Here is a 20,686-nt window from a genome sequence, read left to right as displayed (position 1 = left end):
CATTTCTACTTATCTACTTGGTGGCATACTTTATCTTCATTGTCTTTGTTGAGAAATTTGTCAAGTCTTCCATCAGCATGCTTTTTTATGTTGCTGCTTTGACCAACAACTAATTATGATTTGTCTCATCATGCTTATTGTTGCAATTCCTTTCTCTATTGATGATTCTGTGTTGGCAACTGCTTTGTAGGAGCTACTGCTTTCCACTCCTTTCCTATTTCTTGTTTCTGTTAGTTTAGAATTCAGTTAACAAAAGATAATTGTTTACTCAGTATTTTCGAAATTCCCTCGAACATTGTGCTATGCAAATCTATGTTCTTTTTGCCCATGCACATATAATGTCTCTTCTTACTTTACCCTCACGCCACCAGGATGCAGATTTTCCCTTCCATAGTTCATTGGGATTTTTTTTTCAGTGTGTATAGTGAATCTCATAGAAAAAGGAGACTTATTTCTTGCTTACTAACTCTTTCCCCTCTTCTACATAAATTTTTATGTGTTAAGCTTACCAGTTGGTGTACTTGAATAGCTTTATTTGAAAACATCCCATTAAATCCATATTCAGTCCATTGTGTTTTGTTTTTTTTTTTTTTAATATGATGTGTACTTCTGTCAACCTGTCTGACAGAAAGGATTCTGCAGTGTGAGTTTGCAAAATGCTGCAATAGGGAGGGGGATTTTTACTTCTACAAAAATATTGCTAAAAATTATGTATACAGTTGCTTTAAAGCTGAGCACTGTAAGCTTTTATATCTTCAGTTACCTGACAACATAGTCAAATATGGTGTCTTTCTTGAGGCTGACCTGATTCTTCATTTCCCCCACCCTCTCAATAGTCCTGGATCAGGTAAGGAAAAGCCTTGTACTCTGCTTCTTCCATAGAAGTTTGGGATAAACTCTGGTTTAAACTCTTCAGGATTTTTGAATTTACTTCAAATTGCTGCATTTTGGCACATACAGCTTAAAAGCATGTAAACTTTTCTTCTTCCCTTCAGATGTGTGTGTTCTGAGCCTGAGAAACCAAGCAATGACACATTGCGTATGTGGAGGACTATCAATAAGTCTCGTGAAGACATAGCATGGAATAATCTTACAGTTTCTGTGAGTATCCAGAAGCTATATGTATGTATCTGTGTGTGTATATGTGCATATGAATAAAAAATAAACACCTGCACAGTACTAGTGTTTATTACATTTTTTCATCTGATTTCTTTTTTTAACTGAACCCAGACTGTTTTCCTTAAAACTGTATTTTTCAACTCTCTTAATTTCTTCCATAAGGCTTTACAGAGTCAGTGTAGAGGACTAGATGAGTGAGTCCAGAGAAGTAAATGCTAATATAAGTCTACTTCAGGTAGCTACCTTAATGCTTTTAGGCACCACAGTAATCTTCCTGTAGGGGAACATGATGAGGTGAATAAGCAGGAGTTTGCTTTCTTCCAGTTCCTGAAAGAAATATTTTTAATATGACATGATGATGGAATTTCTATTTGAAGTGTGGCAGTAAACACATTTCATTAGTTATTAGACATTGGTACAAAACTCCCAACACAATCTAAGGAAATACTTAAATATTGATTGGAAGAAATAATTATTTGAAATGAAAAACAATTATTTACAATGGGCTCCAAGGTATTAACTTATGAATTGGATATTTTATGCCAATATCTAATTTTGTGTGTAGGTGAAGAGGAGGAAAGTTACCATATGCAAGTGCTCTGGAAAGCTTTTAGAAAGAAACACTTTTGCTGATAAGTAGTTTCTTGGGCAGTGTGCAGTGGAATAAATGCAGCTGTGTGCAGCCACTTTGCTTACACTGGCATCTGATTCCCACCCGCTCTTGAATGATTTGGATTTGTTACTGGTTTTGTTACACTTGTTAGGTTGGCCACCTGAGGCTGTGTGGAACAGCAGTGGATATCTGTATATGGGCTCCCCTTGTGTCTGAGCATAGACATTCACACTGAAGCACCTCTTTTGCACTGCAGAAATACTACATAAAACCTCAGTGCTTTACTTGACTTGTAGCAGGACTTTTTTCTGTGTGCTACCTATGACTCCTAGTTTACTGTAATCACTTAGGATGACAGTTTCTTTTGAGCTTAGTTTTTATATTTCCTTTATATTTATTACTTATTTTATATGCCTTTTCATCTATATGCCTTTACCTCTAAAGCATCTTTAGTCTTACCTGAGAGACAGAACTGACCTGGGATTTGGTATTATCGTATAAGCAAGGTAGATTGCGAAAAGTGAGAACTTGTGCCATAAGATAAATTTTCAATGAATTATCTGATAAATTAGGCTAGTGCAGTGCTGCTTCCAGCTACTTGAATTATTGGCTTGTGTTTTCCTTGTATTCCATGTGTCTACTTGAACTTTTTGCTTTGCATTTTAGTAAGTCTTTTGGATAGCTGTCATCTGATTTTGTTTTCTTTTTTATTTAAATCCATTATTTACGATGCTTTCCTACTTTGCTAGTAATGTTTTCTTATGGTTTGGGTAATCTTATTTTATAAGACTGTTTTTTCCCTTAACTGAGCAAAACAAAGTCTAAGAGATTGGAGAAACCAAGGAGATCCTTTTTTATGTTTGTTAGCTAAAGTTGATGTTGGATATTCTGCTTTTCCTGCATTGAAAAACAGAATAGAAGTAATGTGACTGTTAAGAAATTGTTTCTTCTTGGACATCTCTCAGCATTTTTGGCATCCTGAAATAATCAGTGGTGGCTACTGTGGCTTTTCTGGAACAGACAGCACACGTCTGGCTTTTCCAGGGTGAGGTAGTCATGAAGGAAAGAAACCCTTGTTGGAATTATGGACTTTCTCAAATGTGTTTTATATAGAAAAGTTGGAAGCTTCGTTGAATGTACTGAATTAATAAAACAGACTTATGAAGAGTTTTTCTCTTTGCAGGAATGTTTAGAATATCATGGTGTGTTTCGTGGATCAGCTTGTGGCCATCACGGACCATATATTCCAGATGTTCTTTTCTGGTCTGTCATACTATTTTTTGCAACATTTTTCCTCTCCTCTTTCCTTAAGAAATTCAAGACCAAACGCTATTTCCCAACTAAGGTAATTCTGATTAGAGACTAGACTATTGTTACCTTGTAATATATACACCTTGATATAATTTAATGGAGTTGAATTCTGTCTTGAGAAGTTTCTTTTAAGACAGGAAAGGAAATGAAAACCCAAAATTCAGCTAATAATTACAAAGTTTAGGACATTTGAGGAAAGAAATAATCTGCAAAAATTTGGTGTTTATTCTGTATTTTTGTAGAATTACAACAAGATATTCTAAACTTTGAAAGATCTAAGCAGTCCATCTCCTCACATTAATCAGTATTGCCAGGCATCATTAGTAGAGACAATATTGCGGCTCTTTTCCTCACGTAGCCAAACAAAGCAATTAATTACTTTCCCCAAACCACTGATGTCTATTGGGTTTAGAGTGGTTCCTCAGGGGATTGCTATTTCTAATAGAAGTTAATGTGATGCTTCTTTTGAGATTGATTTATGTAACTTCTGTTAGGCAAAATGAAGTGGTTAGATCTGCTATAAATCTCAACTCATCCCTGTAATGTCTTCCTAATGTTTAATAAAGTTATCTTTGATAATATGAATGTATTGCAAATTATCCGCCTCCTATTGGTTAAAACATGAAAGTATGAATATTACTGACCTAAGGTACCAGGAACTAGCTGTGATGGCTGAGCCTCCTAATGGGATTGAGAGGAGAAGGAAGATTGTGGAGTTGTTTAAAGTAATTTGCCTCTTGCAGTAGTCCACTTTTAAATGAGTGAACAGCTGTATGGAATACTTGTCTTCTGCAACTTCATACTGTGCTGGCAGGCAGCTTAAATTTGAAAGTAACAAGAAAAAGTAGATAATGTTCAGTGGTAGTATAATATAAATAAACCTCACTTTTTGTAGAGGAGAAAATCATCTTTCTACACATGGAAATTATAATGTTGAAAAAGCAAGACTTAACACAAGTCTTTTCTTTATAGGTGCGTTCCACCATCAGCGACTTTGCAGTATTTCTGACCATAGTAACCATGGTTTTGATTGACTATCTTGTAGGAGTACCTTCTCCTAAGCTTCGTGTTCCAGAGAAGTTTGAGGTAAGAAACAAAACCTTTTGAAAAACATAACTTTTAAAATGATTGAAGTTTTATGAACAGTAGAACAATCAAATCGTACAGAAACAGAAGTTTCTCTTTTTTGATTACAATGTGGTTGATCAAGTAGTTTCTCTTTTCTGTTTTGGATGTATGTCTCATCTGACAGAAAAATTTATGTTTTATATTATTACTGAAAGGAAAGGATTTTTTTGTGTAAATGTACAAAATGAAGGAATCAAATGGATTTGTTTTGATTTTTCCCATATAAATGCCATGTTCACCTGTAACTACTAAATCAGTCTTTTGGTCAAAGCCATTGGAAGATAACCTAAACATATACTTAAGGGACTGATCTGTTGTTCATTGAAACTGTTTGTAATGATAAAATCTGCATTCTATTTTAGTCATTTAATTCTCCTTGTTGACGGGTTGGTGTCCTTTTTTCAGCCCACCCGAAAAGATCGAGGATGGTTCATAGATCCTCTTGGACACAATCCTTGGTGGACACTCTTGGTTGCTGCTCTTCCTGCTTTACTCTGTACCATTCTCATTTTCATGGATCAACAAATAACAGCTGTTATTATAAACAGGAAAGAGCATAAACTGAAGGTAAAAGTCCTTTTTATGGAAGTCTAATGTTGTGTAAGTTACTTAAAATCAGATTCATTCTGCAAATTTGTGAAATTACCATCAGCTGCTAAATATAAATTGACTAATCAAGAACAAATATAATTTTGTGGATACTCTCAAAGTATCTGACTTTTGCAGTTGTATTCACCTGCTGAATTAGAAGTATGATCATATAAATAGAAAGTTTTTCAAGTTATTTGTTTGCTTAATTTTACAGAAAGGCTGTGGTTATCATCTTGATCTGCTCATGGTTGGTATTATGTTGGGAATATGTTCTATCATGGGCTTACCGTGGTTTGTTGCTGCAACTGTCCTGTCTATAAGTCATGTTAACAGCCTGAAAGTTGAATCTCAATGCTCAGCACCAGGAGAACGACCAAAGTTTTTGGGAATCCGGGAGCAGCGAGTGACAGGATTGATGATTTTTGTGCTGATGGGGACGTCAGTGTCCATGACCTCTGTGTTAAAGGTAAAAGAGAGTTTTTCCAAAATATTTTCTTTGTGCTATTGATGTTGTGATTTAGCATTTCATAATGTGAGAAAGTTCTTTTATTTTAAGTAAGATAGGCCTGGACTCATTCTCAAATTGCTTTTTTAGCAACAGATGTTAGTTGAATAGAAACACTATGGAAGGATGCAAGAAAACGAAATCTGAGAAAGCTAGGAATGTAGCGAGTAGTGAAGAAAGCAACCTTTTCCTGTTTTACTTGATTTTTCTTGCCAACATTTTTTTAGTTTTTCCAGTTCATGTTACCTAAAACCTGCAGTTTTTATGTAAGTGCTTAAATGGAGAGAGAAAAGGAGTGTGATAAAGAAGTAAAGCTACTTGAGTAGAAGTAATATAGTGTAGCAGAAGGAGCAGAAACATTGCTTTAAAAGGGAGAAATTCCATTTTTCCCTTCTTGTTCTTCAGCTTAATAAACTTAATTTGGTTCTTAGAGTGTCAAGATTATTTTATACATGATCACACTATAATGGTGATTTTGCAGTTGTGTTGTAGCATCAGATTACACTTTATCTCCTAATTTATATCCCTAGTGACCTTTCAATGACTATTGGAAGAAAATTCAGTTGGATTTTGCTCAGATTTACTAAAATCTGTTCAACTTCTACTTTGTTGTTTCAAATCCAGTAGTTAAAAGGAGAAATGAAAGAATTATCTTTTTTGTTGTCAGAAATGCAGATAACTGCGTAACTGCTGGTATTTCTAAAGAGCTTTGTAAAAGTCTGTATAAGCAAAGAAAGATCTCAAGTAATTTCGTAAGAAATGCAGCTTCTCAAATTTAGATAATGGGAAAGAATAATCCTGTAAATATGCAGCTATAGTTTAATAAGTAGTTATGTATTATAAATTTTAAATAGTTGACCATTTGTATATCTATTAAAGAATGTAAAGTTCCGTAAAAAATAAGACCATTGCAGTTACTAAAAAAAAATTCAGATTTGACAGTCTCTCATTAAAGTTACCAAGAGCTCAGCTGTATAATGTGAATAATCAGAATCAAAAGCAGAAACACTGAAATAGTTTTATTGTTGCTCAAAAGCAAAAACTATAAGTGGTGGTTGCTGAAGTAAAGTGTTTTAAATCCCATATTTTAACTTTTTGTTCATAGAAATGAGTACTTTTTGGTTAATGGGCCCAGGGTAATAGGAATTAAATTATAACTCTTTGCTTTTAAGAAATGTTTTTCTTTTTCAGTGTGAATGACTGTTATTGTTCAAAAGAAGTAAGGAGAACAAAGCCTTGCATCTGACAGTTGTTGTGCTTTTGTTCCATGTGTGGATTTATACTGATTTAATGCAATAGAAGACACTATATCAAATTTCACAACTTACAGTGAAGACACTAGCCACACACACACATACATCATGAATCCCTAAGGCATAGTTTTATTTCACACTGTTTAAATAAAGGATTTTGTTCAGTCTTGATAGCAGCAGTTTTTATTAAAATTTCATGGTGTATCTTGGCTGTCCTTTACTTGGAAGCTTAATGAATTCAGGAGCAAAGAAGGCTTCACTGCAGAGGGTTGATGCAAGTGCCACTGAAATCAGTGGACAACTTTGTTATCTTAGTAAGCTTTAAGTTATATCAAAATAGAAAATCACACTGTATAAAATTATATAAGCTATTATATATTACAATTTAAATTATTAGAAATATTATTTTAATAAGCTTTAAATTGGTCTTCTTACTGAAGCAAAACTTAGTTCTGAATAATTAGCAGATTATCATAGCTCAGTAGGTATGGTGAGGTTTTTGTATTGTCTGTTCCAGGTGTTCAGAAGTAAAACTTAATGTGGCAATTTAATGAAGTTGTACAGAATACAGTAGTCTTGATACAGTTCCTGTCAAACAGCAGCATAAAGCAGTATATTTAGCATGAATAGAAATTTTTCTTGCAACCCAGAAAATTGAGTGAGTGAGCAGTCAAGGCAGAACTGCTTTTTTATCCTGATGATAACCTTGTTAGTTCTAGATTTTTTTTGCTGCTCAATGATACATATGTATTCTTTTTAATAAAGGTCTTCAGATTTCACTTAAGTAAAATATAAAGTAAAAAATAATTTGGTCTGTGCCTTTCACTCATATGGACTGCTCTCTTATGTCATGTTGATTCCACTTTTAACTGTGGGTGTTTTTTCCCCCCTAGTTTATTCCAATGCCAGTTTTGTATGGTGTCTTTCTTTACATGGGAGTATCTTCATTAAAAGGGATTCAGGTAAAGTCTGATTTTAACAAGCAGTTCACTTTTGTTTAACACTGAATGAAAAGGAAGCTGTAACACCCTGCATTATGTGAGCCACAATAAAGTTGTTCCATATTTTCTGAATAGCATATAGGATAATTTCCGGAGTGTCATGTTCAAGTATTTGCTCTTACAATATTATGTCTTCACTTGACAGTTCTTTTTTATTTATTCTTTCAATAGCGTAGCTAAGAAACAAATTTTCTGAAATATTCTGGAATTTTTTTTTATGGGGGGGGGGGGGGGCATCACCGACCCCTGCAAAACAGCCCACAGTTCCACCCCCTTGAATGTTCACTGTCTTTCATTTGTATTTAATTTGGGATTATTTTACATTTCTGTAGTCTCATAAAATCATTAATTTTCTTCTGGAGAGGCAAAAAATAATTAACTGAAGAATGCTTTTATTTTCCCATGCAGTTTTTTGACCGTATAAAACTGTTTGGAATGCCTGCCAAACATCAACCTGACCTGATTTATCTACGTTATGTGCCACTGTGGAAGGTCCATATCTTTACAGTTGTTCAGCTCACTTGTCTAGTTCTCTTGTGGGTGATCAAAGCCTCTGCAGCTGCTGTTGTTTTCCCTATGATGGTAAGTTTTCTGGTTTGTCAGTTAATAATTTTTATACAAGACTGCACGTATTATTCAGAGTCTCTTCAGAAGATGCTTGCTGCCTTTAAGAAAGAAGGAAGTGGGAAAGAAACAAAAAGCCCCTGTAGTACAAGCTGTTCACTTTTGAAACACAGAGACTTCTCATTTCCTGATAACAAGCAATTCAGATGTGAATGGCTACGGAAAGTGGAAATTATTTACCTTTGGGGTAAGATGAAATCTAGTACTAGAAAAAAGGGCTTCATTTACAGATTCTGAGTGTTCTGAAAGTGTGTGTGCATTTTTGTTCATTTGAATAGTTTAATATATAAAGTATTTTTTGTGTGGTTCTCTTTAGGTTCTAGCATTAGTGTTCGTTCGCAAGCTCATGGATTTGTGTTTCACCAAAAAAGATCTTAGCTGGCTTGATGATCTTATGCCAGAAAGTAAAAAGAAGACAGAAGATGATGAAAAGATAAAAGAGAAAGAAGTAAGTGTGAAAACAATCAAACTGAGCATGTTGTAAATTTCTAGGAAATACCTAATGCAATTTAAAATAATACTATGTGACCTGAGCATATGAGCTTATATACCAGATACATATTTTGAAATTCTTCACTTACTTAAGAAATTAAATTCTTTACTAGAGGAACAGTTGCTGCTGGTTAAGGAATTAAGTCTCTGTTTCAATTATGCTATTACAAAGTATGATTTTTATTTGTGATCAGAATTTTCAAGCAAAGTGGAAAGAAGCAGTTGTTAGCACAGAAATGTTGGGTTTTTTGGTCTTTCATCAGATTAGAAGGAAAGAAAATGGAGAGAAAGGAGAGGGAGAGGGAAGTAGTGGAGTAGGATTTCTTTATTCTGCTTAAATTAGTCACAAAAGTGTTCATAATATCAGGGACATTTTGTGTGTGTGTTTGTGGAGCTGTCATTTAGTGCAACTGCTAGTTACCAAAAATACAGTAATATAGCTTCTGGAACTTATCCATGAAAGTCCTGCCTTTCTGTGCACCACCTAGATGAATTCCTTGCAAAGCTTGTATGTAACACCCCCCTTCCCCAGTCTCCCATGTCCCCTCCCTTAATAAGACACTTCAAGGAGGAAAGGTCATAATCTCTGTCTCCTGCGTTCAACTGTGGTATCTATGCAGAAGTGCCTTTTACCCCTATGGAATACCTGTCATATAACTTGAATAAGTTGAGATGATAACTGAATAAATTGAGATACTACTGTGGTTTCTGCTATGTGAGTAATTTTACAAACTTCTTACTTGGAATTTACAGGAAGCAGAGAGAATGTTTTCAGACCATGACAGTGTACACCTTGCATATGGAGAAGCAAATATAGATTTTCCTGTAAAAACCCTGAAATACAGGTATAAAATGTGTCTGTTTAAAAATTCTTTTATCAGAGCCCAAAATTTGCTTTATATTAAGTTGGTTGTGTATGAGTTGAAATAATTTTTCCCCAAGCTGGTAGCTTAGCCATGATTAGGAAATAGGAATATATATCTCGTGGTGCTACATTAGTGTTTTTATACTGCATTGTTCTTTAAAACTGCATCTTAATTATAAATTTACATGACCATCTTGAACAGATCAGATGACTCAATTTCGACCAGCTGTACTAAAGGTGAAGAAGCATCCTTGGTCAGTTTTGATGGAATATTTGTGTGCTACTGTGCATGAAATACTGAGCATTAAGCAACTAATAGCATCAGTTGAGCCATGTGTTTGCCAGCCACTTGGGTTTTGCAGAAGAAATCTAAGTGTGTAATTATTTGGTTTACCTAAGCAAAAGCTAAAGTCGTAATCTGTGTGGTACAAAAAACCCGTTGTACAGGCAACCATTTTTACTTTAAAATGTTATTTTCTGAACATAAATATACAAATAGATTCTCTTCCAGAAAAGGAGGTACTGGAATTTCAGTCATGGAAATTCTTTCACCTTTGATAGGCATTTTGCCTCATTTGGTGTCTCCCTTACTGGGGTTGTATTTAGCTGAGTGGTCAGGTGTTCTCAACTGTTCCAACACAAGTTTAAGATGTGACAGATGAATAGCTTACAGGTTTTCTTTTTGTCTCTAATACTAAGGGTTCCTAGGTTAAAAATTTGCTTTCCTATGGATCTAGGGTAGTACCAGGTATGCCCTGATGAGAGTTGGGAACAGACAGAAATTTGGATTAGACAGATATTTCTGCTGAGTGCTGTTGTCTGTTCTGAGAGCAGGCTTAATCAGACTTAAGCAACTCAAATGAAAATGCTAAAGCTCTTTAAAAAAACATTTGAGTTGCTAATTGCTCTCACAGTAGAGGTGGGACTTCATCAACTGTGTGTGTGTTTTGTATGTATTCTGCTGCCTTATATGTCTTGTGGGATCCCTGAGGAAGAATGGCTTTGAAAGTTTTTTCTGCCATTTGAAAAACTTAGAGATGACCTGGGATAGATTCTGAAGCTTAAATGTGGAACAGAACAGAAAGCAGACGTACAGGCAGCACCTGAGTCTGCTTCACATAGAACTGTGTGCAGGACAAAAGTGGAAATAGGCTTTAACATCTTTACATCTGTGAAGGTAAACTTATCTTCTGCAACACTTGGGAGGGGGGTGGTCTGACAAAATAACCTTGCAAAATATCTAATTAGGCTTTTGAGAAAAAAAAAGCAAAACTTATCTGTCAAGATAATTGGAATTTCTAGATTTTTAATAGTTTCAAATCTCACTTAAATTTTCGAAATTTTATTAACCTTTGCTCTTTTGCCCTTGATTATTTCCTAGAAGCCACTTAAAGTAACTGATCCATGAAAGCTTTAGCACAACAGTGTGATTCAATTCATTATTTCTTGGCATGCAAAATAATTTTCTGAACCTAGGTATGGGTTACCTCTCAAGTTTTCTCAATATCTTACTGGTATCTATGTGAAAAACTGTTTTGAGATGCTATGTCATTATGGTAGTGCTGGTTAGTTAAATTTTCAGTTTTTTGTTGAAGTATACTTTTAAGAGGTGAACTCAACTTGTGGCTGTGTAAATATTGAAAGAAGGCACAACTGATGTAAATGATGAGTGACAGTAAGTATAATAGTGTTGCAAGGAATTGAATACTAACCTGAAAGTATGTTTGTTCTTTAGCACTGATCCCTCAGTTGTAAACATATCAGACGAAATGGCCAAAACTGCACAGTGGAAGGCTCTTGCCATGAGTACTGAGAATGCCAAAGTAACCAGAGCTAACCTGAGGTAGCTATAATTACTCACACCTTTTCTAACTAATTGTCTTGTGTTTATCAGCCATACTTGTATTTATTGAACTATATCTTAAAAAAAAATGTGGTCTATGAATCTGAGTTACTGACTTCTTACTTTAGAAGACTTTGAATTTGAGCTTAATTTTTCCTCTTTACTCTGATTTTATCAGTTTCTATAAGGAATTATTTTCTTGCTATTTTGTTAATGTATTATTTTAAATAGTAATTTTAAAATTACTATTTACTTAATACAAGTGTTTATTACTCTGATGAGCTTAGGGTTTCTAAGTACTAGTATGTATATAAGCATGAGAGTGGTTTGATGCTCAATAATACAAATTCCAGTGAGAATACAAAGTAAGTCCAGCACTTTCATTGTTGCTTTGTACTGCCCTAGGTTCTGTTTTTGTGGGGAAGTGTGTTGCTTGGATTGCTTTTCCTCAACTCATTTTAAATATCTAAAAATTGAACCTGTCTCAGACCCTATCTTCACTGAAATATACTTCAGTGAAGTATATGGACAGATCATGAGCCCTCAGTGCTCTGAACTTTCCCTGTAAGCTGACACTTACCTTCTATGCTGGCCAGTAGCCTTTCTTCTCTGTGAGCTCCCCATCAAAGAACAAAGTCTGAGTGTGATGTATCATTCTGCTATTTTATCCTGATTTATTCCCTGTCTAGCTGAATCTGTCTAGGGAAACAAGCCAAGATGTGAGTATTTGTGCAGTATAAATTCCTGAAAGGCTTGTGATTTATAGGAACTTTTATCTGGGGACTGCTCATCATCCATGCCACTATTGCTTAGCAGTTTTTATGTAGGAATGGGGAGAATGGGCATTTTTGCCTCAGAAAACTAAACCTAAGCAGTCCTGTTGTCTATTGTATGCATCTTCTATTGGCTGATCCTTTTCAGCCAATTCTGTCTGAGGAAGACATATTTGAGAGATACAAATTTGTCAGGTTTTGTATAAAATTACATCTCAGTGAAAGTGTTCATGGTGAGGAGGGAGTGTTCATGCTCTGTGCAAGGCTGGAGCATTCCATAGAGAGCATACTCTGTTCATGGCTCTGTCCAAGCCATCTTAGGTCCTGCTGGAAGCACCAGTAGTGACCTAGTACTTGTATACCATCTTTCTATTCACCACACACATTGCTCCAAACAAGGCATGGAAGTACAGTTTTGGCCAGACAGCAGGTCAGCCAAGGGTAAAGGAGACAGAGAAAGAACTTCGAGGTGTTTTGTAAGAGGAAAACCTTAAGAGACTCATTAGTGCAGGCACCCTTTCCATGAATGTCTAGGCTGAATTGTTTAAACATTTTTAAAATGTTAAACACATATTTAATTAAATAAAATATTTCAATTAATATTTAATTTAATATTAATTAAATTAATTAATTAAAATATTTAAAAATCTTGAGTACCACATGAGAGAGACTATCAAGAAGACAAATTGAAGAGATAAGAGAGTATGTGTGTCAGTACAGCCCCCTTATTTAATAGGTGTTTTCTTCCTTGCTAAATTCTTAGAAGCAGCCCATTACAGAATTTATGGATGATTATAGTGAATTATCTGATAGTCATTGGGCATATAGGGCTTGAAGAGATACAGGCCTGCATTTCTTTTTCCAGAAGAATGAAAATGTTTAGATTTGGTTTTCAGGCAGTTCTAGTTTAGTACAATTTCATCTATCACTTTCCTGTTTCCTGAGTAGGTTAAGTTAGTATGGATTTTATGCAATATTAGCGAATCAGGCTTCTGATCAGTTTGCAGTGTTTTTTATTGTGCTTAGCTTTGCATTCATTATTCCATCTATTGATTATGTTTTGCTATAAGACACTTCCCTTTGATTCTATAACATACCCTCCTTGAGCTTAGTACAGTAAAAAATCCATCTTGGTAGGGAACTTCCTAAAACTGTAAATGGAAAATAAGAACCACTGGTGCCAGAACTGGGTTTTTAACAGGCAGTCTCATAGTGCATTAATCTTGAAAATGTTGAAAGGCAGACTTCTTGAGCCTTAACTCAATTGGTTGCTGTTTTGAGGTGTTTGCTATGCTTTCTTTGCATCCTGTTGAGATTCAGAGATGTCACTACTGGTCATTCAAAAGTAATTTCCAATAAATTACTGATTTTAGTTCTGCTAAGGTTTTTCTGCTTAACTGTCTTCATCTGGTGGTACAGACAGACATTTAATGCTGTGGTAAAAATGGTTCTGTAAGCACTGCTATTTTCAGATTTATATTCAAATACTAATGCAGTTCAAAGGAGGCATGTCTTTTATAATTCCAGATGACATGTTGTGTGGCTTGGCATGATTTATTAAAAACCATGTATTTTTAAGAAGATCAATGTTTTATTTTTTTATTTTCTTTTTCTCAATTGATTCAGATTGCTTTTTCTTTTTTCCTCAGCCATCTATTGTAGTTTACAGACTGTGGGGTCCCAGCACACTTGTATCTTCTAAGGAGACCCAGAATTTTTCTCTTCGCATGAATTTCTAATGTATTTTTTTCCTTAAAGAGCAACTCTACAGATGTGTCATCTCTTTTGAAATTCATCCTCCCTCTTAGGCTGTTCCATTTCATCTTCTACTGACTTCCAACTACCTTGTGACATTCCTTATTGTCCTTCAGTCAGGCACTGTTCAGTGTCTGTGTCCCTAAGAGTGTCAGTTGTTCAGGTACCACTTGTCTTTTGGGTCTTCTGCTTCACTTGAAAGGAAGGTTCAGGTTACAGAGGTTTCTTACTGTCCTCTGCTGTTGTTGGAAGTGTGGTTTCCCCTTTTGAACAGACTGAAATGTCCTCTCATGCTTGTGAACAGATGGTTTCCCTGCCCAGGAATAAAGATGTATTAGTAATGTTGCTTGTTATGTATTTTTGTGTATTTTTACCGTTTTGCAGGCTGTGTTGGGGATTTGTTTGTTTGTTTTTAAAGAAGTTTTGCAAGAACAGTTTCAAATCAATAAAAGCAGTGGAATTGGATATGGTATTTATGAAGGAGATATTGGTGTTTTCTCTCTTTTAAGTTAAGTCACTGTTCCTGTGAATATTATTTAACAATTACTAAAATGTAATAGAAGTGCCTTATCATAAAAGCATCCTTATGTAAATACTTTCAGGTTTCATTTTGAAGTATAAAACTTTTGAAATTTAACCTTTCCTAAAGTGGCCCAGACTTTACATTTTCTTCTTTGTTTTCAAACAGCCCTGAAAAACCAGAAAGTGTGAAAATAGAAGTGGAAAAGTCACCTGTTGTGAGATACGTGGATGCTGAAACATCTTTATAGAATGGAACCAATGGGAATTGCTTATATTTGTGTGTATATATATATATCACTGTAGGATATTTTACCATGGAAGTGTGATTTCCAGTTTAAGGAGCAACAGATATTTAATTTCTGCCATTTGTTTGGGCACTGTAGATATGCTTGCATAATGCAAAGATTTTCCCAGCAAATAAGATGAGTGGTAATCACACTTCAGCTATTTATTTTATTGGAAATTTTATTTTCATTTTTAAATAGGAAGACTGTAATGAATGCTTATTATTTTCCATAATCAATATGTGCATAAAAGTTACATCAGCTTTTGCTGATGATTACTGGTCCACATTGCTTAAAATTTTGCAATACCTCTGTTTATAATGTGCGCCACAGAAGTTTTGTTTTCCATGCAGGCAATTAGTGCTTGTTTTTGCAGGGTATACTTTTTTTGTGGTTTCATAGAACAAATGTTAATGTGCTGTTGACAAGAACTACTGTGTTTTATGTCTCCACTCCATGCTAGTGTTTTCTGGATTCTGTCTCTCCTCCTCTACAGGAGTGGCCTAGAGCCCTAAGTCAGGTGGTTAGTTAAGCCTTAAAATGTATCTAAATACCCTGGTGTGCTGCTTTCTTTGGTTTTCTGAATTCTCTTGAGTTTTCATTATTGTCCAGTAGCAGTATGAGTGCAGTAATGGCAGTGCAGTAATGTCCCAAATCAGTATTTGCCATTCTGGACACTCCATGTTTACACAATTTAAATTGGATTTACAGGCAGCAATTGGTCTATAGGAAATTATAAGTACTTACCACGTCAGTACTCTTGAATTCTTTTCTTCCTGTTTTTGCTTACATTTTTTCCCATAGATTTTCTGTGTCTGATTTGCTCAGCTTTAAGATTTTGGAGTATTTCATATTTTCATCAAATATATTTCTTGGTTAATACATTTTTTAATTTACTGTGTATTTTATTAAATTAGTTGTAGCTCAATTCTGGAATAGGTTTATGATCAGTATTATTTTATGGATTACTAATTGCTTGTGGTATTTGTATGTACAGTTCTGATCCTCTCCATTGTAAAGGGCATATATGGTAGCACACCAACTTATTTTTAAACACATTATTTATTTTAATTAGTATAAATTTCTATCATGTAAGATGAATTGAAAAAATAAATATTCATTTATTAAAGTAAATGGGATTTTTGGGGGACTCCACTGATAAAGATGCAGTCAGTGCATTTATTGTACTTACACTTTCAAGTTCTAGTGTTTAGCATTATAATATTTGAAATAATGAGAATTTTATATATAAATGAAAATCTTGATGACTTATCTGCGCAGTTTCCATTCTTAATATTTCTTTTGCCTTATGCCTTAGTTTTTTTGGCTTTAATTTCCAACAGTATCTCTTTACATTCTGAATTGCCACTAGCCCTTTCTGGATGCATTACAATGACTTTAATTAGAATCTGTGCTCATTTAATACTAGAAGATGCTGTTTGCTTAATGCTGCTTTTGGTAGAGTTGGGAGTTTTACCATGGACCAAGTGATAAAATTCTCAATGATTGCAAAAGGAGCTGATTCTGGAGGAGGGCAGACTTTATCTGAAAATCTCACTTGAGGTGGAATTTTGGTGCTCTTCAGCCAAGTGTCACCTGTAGAGAAGGTAACTGTATGTTACAAAAATAAGGCAATCAGTGGGAATAAATAGAAACATTTTAAAATAGTATTTACATTACATGGACTGTTACTGTTCCCTTTAAATGTAATGCAATTATTTAACATTTTTTTTTCTTTCCTTTTTTCATTTAACTGAATTCTGAGAAGGCAGTTTAATGAAAGGAAATCGTAGTGTACAGCAATATGAATAATGGTATCCAAACTGTCATAACAGGCTCAGGTCAGTGGCAAAGCAAGAGAGGTCTGCATTACCAGTTTGAGCAATACTGTGTAATGACCTGCATTCTTAGATAGTAGTGTAGCTCGTGCCTTAGTTTGACTTCATGCTCTTTCAGAAAGTAACCCATGGTTTCCCTCTGATCAAACTGAGATAACAATGAAACTACAGCAGATGGTTTCTCAAAACTTCATACATTATTTAAAAAAAACCCTAACAACATCCATCTGCATGTCAGTAGTTGACAACTAAGTACCTCTTGCTCTGAATCAAGGAGGGAAGAGATATTTTGAGGATTTTATGTAGCATCATCCACAGTACAGTACTTCTGTCCTCAGTAGTATTTTTTGCTTCCTGTTCATAGTTCTACAACAGTTTCCAAAGACCCAAAAAATTACTAGAAACCTCTTGGATTTCTAACTCTTTAATGCTGGAAATCAGGGTTCCATGGTGCTGCACACCTTGTATTTGGCTTCTGCTTCAGAAGTTTTGGTCATTATTACAGGAGGTGGATATATTTTGAGTAACATTGAAAGGAAACAAAACCAAAGCCCCACAAGTCTAATCACCGTATTTATTTAATTGTGTAGATATTTTAATCAGTACCAGAAATACCATGACTTGGCAAGCCAGTTTACCTTTAGTTCCAGTGTTCTTGGGCAATAGTTATACTTGCACTTTCTTCCCATATGAACAGGAGAAGTTCTGGTATTAAGTACATAAATCCTTGTTGCTAATGTATGGTTAAGTGATTCAGTGGTCATTTTACACCTTCTATGCTTTAAAGTCACACATAGGATTAAAATAAGACAGCTAAGGATGTAGTTTATTTTATGTAGATGTTTTGCCTTAATGGATGCAAAAGAGCAGTGACAATTGCTGTGCACTGATTTTTATTTTTTTTTTCTTTCATAGGGCTTAAGCCCTGTAAAAACTACGCCAATGGATTTCCATTCCAATAGCTAGAGGAAAGTAACCAACCTGCACTTTTTATAGATGCCTTGGTTTCCTGGAATGGAGCTTAGTGCTACTGTGTACCTGGCTGCAGAGCCACCTCAGGAAGTCCCTCTTTTTTTTTTTTTTTCCTCCTTCTTTTTCCTTTTTTTTTTTTTCCTAATTTATTTATAAATATTAATGTTTACATGAAATCTAGGTCTTACTTTTGACCACTCCATTTAAATTATCATTTAAAATGTATCACTTAAAATGCAGTTTTGTGTTTAAATTATATTCTAGAAAACTCATTTTCGTATGTATTACAGTGACACGTTTTTCATTCTGTTTACACATGCCCAAGTTAACAACAATTTCCTCCTAGATGAACTTTGCAGCTATAACATCATATTTTATATAATTGTTCCATGAAATGTTCCAAATTGCCAAGTTTGTCATCATAAAACCTGTCAGGGTAGAACTTGGTGCCCTAATGGCTTTGGGATCTTTTTCAACCAAGTATCTTGGCCATTTTTTCTTCATTTAATGCAAGTTTTCCTGTAAGTTATCATTTGCTTCACCTGCATCTCTTGTCTTTATGCAGTCACTTCCTAATTCGTGCCCTTTGCAAAGGCAGGTTCGACAGGCTGTGAAATATTTCTGTACCAAATGGGTGTCACGTGGCAGAGCCTGCGCTGCTCTAAAGGGTTTGTCTTGTACAAAGGTTCTGGAAATCAGAAAGTGAATGGTTCAGGACTCTCAGTTCACAAATGAAATCTGCCAGGCGAGCACCACGGCGGGCTTAGTTGTCTTTTTGCTTTCTTATGATTAGTAATGTTTTAATTACTCATCTAGGACAAAATTATCAAGTACAGTAAAACGTGGGAAATACTTTGTTTATACCAACATAATTTATTTTATGACAAATTTCAAGACTATAGATGCACACTGCTTTGAGTCAGCATAAGTGTAGTGCTATAAATAAAGCAAATTGCTCAGTAAGTTTGTCAATTTTATTTTATAATGTTTTTAGTGAAAACTTCTAGGACTTTGTAGTTGGCATTGAACTTTGCCTAAAGACACTTTCATATTGAATTTAGTATCTGTTGACATTTATTTGGAATAATGAATGAGTTTGAAAATCGATACTTTTCTAAATGATTTTATTGGAAAGACACATTACTTCTTGTATTTTCTTTTCTGTTGTTGCTGATGCTCCTGTGCAAAGGTGTCTTCCAGGTTCAGCTTTTGCAGCTGAACTGCTGTTTTGATTTTAATATTCTTTATTTGAAATGTGATTACATACTGTATGGTTCGAATTTTTTATGACTGCTTTTCTAATTACAGTGACGTTTTCTTACTTTATAAACAAATCCAAAGCAAATGAAAACATTATTCCAACTGTAGAATCAATATTCAGTTTATACAGAAAACACAACTCTCAGACTTGTTTTTAATGTGATTCAGCCTTTGTGTTGTTTTAATTACTGCTAGAATAAAATTATCTTTTGTAACGTTTCAGAAAGTTGGTAAAAGCAATAAACAATCTCCTGGACTCCATTGGAGCCGCTTCTGTTTTCATTGCCCGGGGGGCGCTGGGGCCGGGCCCGGCCGGGCTTCCCCGTGCCCATGGCAACGGCGCCCGGCCGCGCAGCGCGGCGGCTCGCGATTGGCCGGCGGGCCAAGAAGAGGGGAGGCGATTGGCTGAGGGGTCCTGTCCTGGCGGAGCGAGCGTCGCCGTGGCCGGGCCGCGGAGCGGGGTGGGGGGAGCGGAGCCGCTGAGGGAGCGCGGGGAGCGGGACGGAGGGACGGGAACACGGGGGGACGCGGGGCTGGGGCGGGAGAGTCCAGGGCAGGGAAGGTGCAATGTCCCCATCCTCCTCCCGTTCCGCTTAATGGCGTGCTCCACAGCCCTGCTCCTTCACCAGCTCTGGGTAGGCATTGAACGACCTCGTGGTTCCCAGAGGCTCTGAGGAATAGCGGTACCATTCCCTATAAAGGTCTGCTTGGTAGTGGGAGCGGAGAGGGTGAACTTCAAAGAGCTACGTGTTACTCTCGAGTTGATACTCACCTGAGCTGCTCATTACACCTCAGAAATCCCCTCTTGTTTTCTCTCTCTTTTTATTTACTTATTTATTTTTTTTCTTTTTTCTCTTACATATGTGAACTGCTTTTTAACAGGATGGATTTAGGCAGACTTTCCTCTACAGAGGAAAGTTACACTCCGGAAATTAACCAAGAGACTGACATTTGGTGGACCCAGCACTCTGAGAATAGGCCTGGCCATTTATGGAAACAGAAAAAAGCAAAAGACAATCCCAAAACAGCAGTAGCTTAAATGTTTTCATTTGTCAGGAAAACAAGGAAGAACCTTACTCTTGTTAACCTTTCGAGAATCTCCAAAGAATTAATTAAAGAAAGATTGAGACATATATATGTGTGTGGAAGTTTTTGTGTGTAAGAAACACATGGATTTCCATATTGATTCAGTTAATGAAATGAAAGAAATATTCTTCAAACATTGTCTATGTGGGTTCTTCAATACAATTTCCTAGACATAGGCTATCATTGGTGGGGATCTGTTATAACTGCCATGCTCTTTGAGAACAAGAGGGGAAGCCAGCCAGAAGTCCCTTTTTTCCCCACCAGACTAGATAAGGAAAAGTACCTTTTGGGAATTTTTCATCACTTTTGATGCTTCCTTTGCCATTATTTTGGCCATGTTTGAAATAAATTTCTGTTTCAACAATAATATATTTCTAATTTCTCTTTTAGGAAGTGAATTTTCACCTGACCTTCATCTGACCCTGATTATGGTATTAGATGGGGTATTAGATACATTCCTATCCAGCAAGAGCATCAAAAGTCTTATTAAAGCCACCATATCTACTGCTTCTTTATCCACCCTAAGCCTGTTATCCTGTGTATGATTAGACAGTGGAATTCAGCCACTGCGGTGATTAAGAAAGGAGTTCAAGGGAAAATCTAGAAACTAGTTGGCTTACAAATTGTCCGTATCCACTAGTTATTGCTAGTAAAGATTTTAAGGAATGTGACATCTTCTTGTTGAAGAGACCATTACATTGTAATCAGTGGGGGTAGATTCATCCTCCAACACTTCTTTGTGGTTTTGTTTATTTTGGGGCTTGTTTTTACCTTCTGAAGCTTATGTGCTTATGTCATCTGGGACAGATACTAGGCTGGGCCACAGATCAAGTCTGGGGTAATTCCTTTGT

At 35.6% G+C, this 20,686-nt stretch overlaps 1 protein-coding gene across 2 annotated transcripts in view; it reads left to right on the top strand.

The window, feature by feature from the left end:
- SLC4A7 (solute carrier family 4 member 7) overlaps positions 1 to 19,010 on the top strand; it is a 93,534-nt gene extending 74,524 nt beyond the window's left edge. For both annotated transcript variants that reach the window (XM_059490053.1, XM_059490061.1), the window contains 11 exons: positions 996 to 1,101; positions 2,916 to 3,077; positions 4,016 to 4,129; positions 4,577 to 4,738; positions 4,977 to 5,228; positions 7,414 to 7,482; positions 7,930 to 8,103; positions 8,462 to 8,593; positions 9,391 to 9,482; positions 11,238 to 11,345; positions 14,562 to 19,010. In XM_059490053.1, coding sequence (XP_059346036.1) covers positions 996 to 1,101; positions 2,916 to 3,077; positions 4,016 to 4,129; positions 4,577 to 4,738; positions 4,977 to 5,228; positions 7,414 to 7,482; positions 7,930 to 8,103; positions 8,462 to 8,593; positions 9,391 to 9,482; positions 11,238 to 11,345; positions 14,562 to 14,643 — 1,453 coding nt within the window. In that variant the 3' untranslated portion in view covers positions 14,644 to 19,010. The remainder of the gene's footprint in view (positions 1 to 995; positions 1,102 to 2,915; positions 3,078 to 4,015; positions 4,130 to 4,576; positions 4,739 to 4,976; positions 5,229 to 7,413; positions 7,483 to 7,929; positions 8,104 to 8,461; positions 8,594 to 9,390; positions 9,483 to 11,237; positions 11,346 to 14,561) is intronic.
- The last annotated feature ends 1,676 nt before the right edge of the window (positions 19,011 to 20,686 follow it).

Source organism: Ammospiza nelsoni, chromosome 1, assembly GCF_027579445.1.
Source record: "Ammospiza nelsoni isolate bAmmNel1 chromosome 1, bAmmNel1.pri, whole genome shotgun sequence".
Lineage (NCBI taxonomy): Eukaryota > Metazoa > Chordata > Aves > Passeriformes > Passerellidae > Ammospiza > Ammospiza nelsoni.
This window is presented reverse-complemented; position numbering and strand designations above follow the sequence as displayed.